Source organism: Neovison vison, chromosome 13, assembly GCF_020171115.1.
Source record: "Neovison vison isolate M4711 chromosome 13, ASM_NN_V1, whole genome shotgun sequence".
Taxonomy (NCBI): Eukaryota; Metazoa; Chordata; class Mammalia; order Carnivora; family Mustelidae; genus Neogale; species Neogale vison.
Genome location: NC_058103.1, coordinates 168,618 through 173,562, shown reverse-complemented (window position 1 = coordinate 173,562; position 4,945 = coordinate 168,618). Strand labels below are relative to the sequence as shown.

At 44.7% G+C, this 4,945-nt stretch overlaps 1 protein-coding gene across 1 annotated transcript; it reads left to right on the top strand.

Annotated features, from left to right (window-relative positions):
• The first annotated feature begins 1,479 nt into the window (after positions 1-1,479).
• On the top strand, positions 1,480-4,032 carry LOC122894034 (disintegrin and metalloproteinase domain-containing protein 21-like). Its single transcript, XM_044231380.1, has one exon. The coding sequence runs from the start codon at positions 1,525-1,527 to the stop codon at positions 4,030-4,032; it is 2,508 nt and encodes an 835-aa protein (XP_044087315.1). The 5' UTR covers positions 1,480-1,524.
• The last annotated feature ends 913 nt before the right edge of the window (positions 4,033-4,945 follow it).

Genomic DNA, 4,945 nt, shown 5'->3' with positions numbered 1-4,945 from the left:
AAATGGGCAGAAGATATGAACAGACACTTCTCCAATCAAGACATACAAATGTTTGTCATACACATGAAAAAGATGTTAATCATCATGAGCCACCAGGGAGATTTAAATTAAAACCGCATTGAGATACCACCTTACACCAGTTAGAATGGCCAAAATTAACAAGACAGAAAACAACGTGTGTTGGAGAGGATGTGGAAAAAGGGGAACCCTCTTACACTGTTGGTGGGAATGCAAGTTGGTGCAGCCGCTTTGGAAAAAAGTGTGGAGATTCCTCAAGAAATTAAAAATAGAACTTCCCTATGACCCTGCCATTGTATGACTGGGTATTTACCCCAAAAATACAGATGTAGTGAAAAGAAGGGCCATCTGTATCCCCGATGTTTTTAGTAGCACTGGCCACAGTCGCCAAACTGTGGAAAGAAACAAGATGTCCTTCAACAGATGAATGGATAAGGAAGATGTGGTCCATGTACACTATGGAGTATTATGCCTCCATCAGAAAGGACGAATACCCAACTTTTGTATCAACATAGACGGGACTGGAAAAGATTATGCTGAGTGAAATAAGTCAGGCAGAGAGAGTCAATTATCATATGGTTTCACTTATTTGTGGAGCATAACAAATAGCTTGGAGGACATGGGCGATAGGAGAAGGGAGTTGGGGGAAATTGGAAGGGGAGGTGAATCATGAGAGACTATGGACTCTGAAAAACAATCTGAGGTTTTTGACGGTGCGGGGGTGGGAGGTCGGGTACCAGGTGGGTATTATAGAAGGCATGGATTGCATGGAGCACTAGGTGTGGTGCAAAAATAATGAATACTGTTATGCTGAAAATAAATAAAAAATAAATTTAAAAAATAAAAAATTAAATTAAATTAAAAATAATAAATAAATCTCAAAAGTATCACGTTACTTGCAAATATATGGCAAACACTAATAGGCACATAGTAATACATGTAACATTGCAAGCCATTATTTCCAACAATTATAAGGAAAATTTTTGTTTGTTTGTTTTTTATATGATAAAATTTTCACTCTCTATCTCCACATGCCAGCAAAGTAGGGAACAGTGATATTTATACTGAATTAAGGGGGTAATCCACAGAAAGTGACCCTGCAGTTCCATGGGTGATGGAAGTGGTAAAGGAGGTTATTGCATTATAAATGTATATCATGTATTCATGTATCTGGAGGAAAGATTGAACGTGGTAAATCTGGGGAAGCCTCTGGGTCTGACACACTTCTCATGTCCAGGTGAGCATTCATGCACATGGCCCACCCATCTCTCACACATCTACCCAGCTGCACTGGTGTGCAGGCCCACCCACTGCCACACCCTGTGACTGTGACCTCATCTCCATAGGTGGCCCCCAGGTGTGGGGTCCTGGTAGTATGAAGTAGCTCTTTATTCTGTCAAATCCTCTAGTCCTGGCCCTCACTAGGATCTACCCTTGATCCCTTCTTGCTGACAGATATCTCTGAGCAGGGGCCTGAGGCTGGCAGAGGGCCAGGTCATCATAAGGATGCTCTTCTTGCTGCTTGCTATCTGGGAAGGGCTGGCTCCTGTCCAATGTTCTCAAGGCCGTCCGTCATGGCGCTACATCTCCTCTGAAGTAGTCATTCCCAGGAAGGAGCTGTACCATGGCAAAGGTGTTCAGATACCAGGCTGGCTATCCTACAGCCTGCATTTTGGGGGCAAGAGGCACGTTATCCACATGCGGCGCAAGAAACTATTTTGGTCCAGACATCTGCTGATGATGACTCAGGATGACCAAGGAGCCTTGCAGATGGACTACCCCTTCATACCTCCAGACTGTTACTACCTCGGCTACCTGGAAGAGATTCCTCTTTCCATGGTCACTGTGGACACATGCTATGGGGGTCTTGAAGGTATCTTGAAGTTGGATGACCTTGCTTATGAAATCAAACCCCTCAGCAATTCCCAAAGGTTTGAGCACATTGTTTCTCAGATAGTGGCAGACACGAATGCGACAGGACCTACCTATAAACTGGGACATCGGGAGGATAGAGATCCCCTATTCTTTCAAGCAAATGCCAGTGTTGTCCCCAGGATCTCTAGTAAGATGTATTCATCACATCACGGAAATATGAAAGCACTTGCCCTAAGTTCCAACTCAATGTATACTGTGTTTAACAATGTGTCAAAATGTGCCCAATTCCTGATAAGGGTATTTAGTTTAATTGACACATTCTTTCAAGCTATTGATATCAATTACTATATTGGATTCATGATCATTTATGATCAGGAAGATCCAACTTACTTGGAGTATTATCATGAGGTACATAGCCCATATGTTCGATATTATCAGTCTTTTTTATATACCGTTCTTGAACCACATTCATCCATAATTTTGATTAAAGAAGGGCCAGAGGATCATAATTATGAACCCGAGTTATATGGTATTTGCCATAAACGAAACCTCATCATGCTTGGTTACCTAGGCAGACAGTATCTATTGTTGTCTATCACAGCAGCACAAAAGGTGGGAAAAAATTTTGGTTTATTCTATGATGGGAAATTTTGTTTTTGTCAGAGAAGGTCCATGTGTATTATGCACAGACCACTGTCTCTGACAGATTCCTTCAGTAACTGTTCCTATATGCATGTACAGCACATAGTGGGTCGTGGAAAAGGTGAGTGCCTATTCAGCACCAAAATGGTATATTTAAATAAAAGCCTGACCCACGATCGTTGCGGAAACTACATACTGGATCAAGGTGAGGAGTGTGACTGTGGCTCCTTCAAACAGTGTTACAACAACCTCTGCTGTACAAATGATTGTACCTTCACCATAGACAGCAAATGTAATACAGGCCAATGCTGTACAAACTGCACCTATTCCCCTCCTGGGACACTCTGCAGACCAATCCAAAATATATGTGATCTTCCCGAGTACTGCCATGGGGAGTCCTTGGCATGCCCTGGTGATTTCTATATGCAAGATGGAACCCCATGCACTGAAGAGGGTTACTGTTATCATGGAAATTGCACTGACCGCACTGTACACTGCCAAGAAATCTTTGGCAAAAATGCTGTGAAAGGTGCAGATGCCTGCTATACCATAAATAGAAGAGGCAATAGATACGGACACTGCAGAAGAATCGAAGGGAGAATGAAAGCTGACTTCTGTGCCATCGAAGACATTTATTGTGGAAGGCTGCAATGTGGTAATGTCACACACCTCCCCCGCTTGCAAGAACATGTGGGATTCCATCAGTCTCTAATCTCAGGATTCTGGTGTTTTGGACTGGACTCACATCGCTCCACAGGAGCAAATGATGCTGGTCATGTGAGACCTGGTACCCCCTGTGCTCCCGGAAGGTTCTGTAACAATACTTACTGTAATGGAAGTGTGGCCCATCTGAACTATGACTGTTTACCTGAGAAATGCGGCCACAGGGGGATTTGCAACAATAACAGAAACTGTCATTGCCACATAGGCTGGAGTCCTCCATGGTGCATTGATAGGGGTGCTGGTGGGAGCATAGACAGTGGACCCCCTCCAAGTAGAGTGCGGTTAGTCTTCCAGAGTCATGAATCCCTGATATATCTGAGAGTGGTCTTTGCTCGAATTTATGCCTTAATAACTGCACTCCTCTTTGGATTCACCACAAATTTAAGAACTAACAAGACAGTTACAGTTAAGGAAGAGAAAGTTGGTGAAGCTCATCATGAAATCAGACTGCAGAGCCCTGAACAACAAAAGCCAGTCCACAGGAGAATGGCTGAAACTACAGTAGGAGGAGGCAAAGCTGACATCCATGTTTCCAGGAGTCTGGAGGAGACACAGGCATCTCAGCGTACATCGCAGTGGTCCCTGCCCACATCCCTGGGGACTCTGCGCACACCCCAGGGGTCCCAGCATACAGCACAGGTGTCTCGGCACACATCACAGGTGTCGAGGCTCACAACACAGAGTTCCAGGCGCACATCACTGGGCTCTCGGCACACAGCACCAGTCTCTCACACCAGATCTGTGACAAGGTCACTGACAAGCACTCTGAAATAAAGCTTGAAAAGTGCACGTGGTGGTGTATCCATATCTTTGTAAGACTATAAGAACCCACATAGAGCTGAGACTCTGTCCAAAGAACCTGAGTCATCATCGGAGAATTGAACCGAGGTCCTTGGGTGCAGAATGAAGGGAAGTTGCCACAGGCTCCTGTATGGAAAACTCACTACCTTTCTATAAAATGGTGCTCATGACTAGTGAGGATTTTTTCAAATTTATTTTTATTTTCAGCATAAAAGTATTCATTGTTTTTGCACCACGCCCAGTGCTCCATGCAATCTGTGCCCTCTCTAATACCCACCACCTGTTTCCCCCAACCTCCCACCCCCCAATCACTTAAAACCCGTCAGATTGTTTTTCAGAGTCCATTGTCTCTCATGGTTTACCTCCCCTTCCAATTTCCCCCAATTGCTCAGGTAATTTCTCTTGCTCCAGTACCAAAGAGGGTCCAGGGTGATGGAGTGCTACTCCCCACCCATGCTGCCTGTTCCACACTGGGGTGGCTCTGGCCAGGAGAAGATGACTTGTGTGTGATCCCAACTAGTGCAAGCTGCACAACCCTGAAGGGTTACTTTCTGAATACAAAACTGAGACCATTATCCTGAACATTGAATCCCACTAAATTAATCAGAAAATAGGCAGAAGTGCCCACTGATGACTCTGGAATCCAAGAGAGCCCTAGGAATATTCACACCTCCATTCTCTCTTAGTCTGAATTTCAGGGAGCTGAGCACTGACATTAGCTGTGTAGGTAATCACAAACAATGAACTTACTGTTCTGAGCCGCTGCCTGGGCCAAGGACACAGAGTCCCATAAAACTCACCACCTCCCCCCAACACCCTTGGATGGGCTCCTGGGAGTCCCCCTCTGGTTCTCCCAGGCATCTTTTAAAGTAACCACACAGAGGTG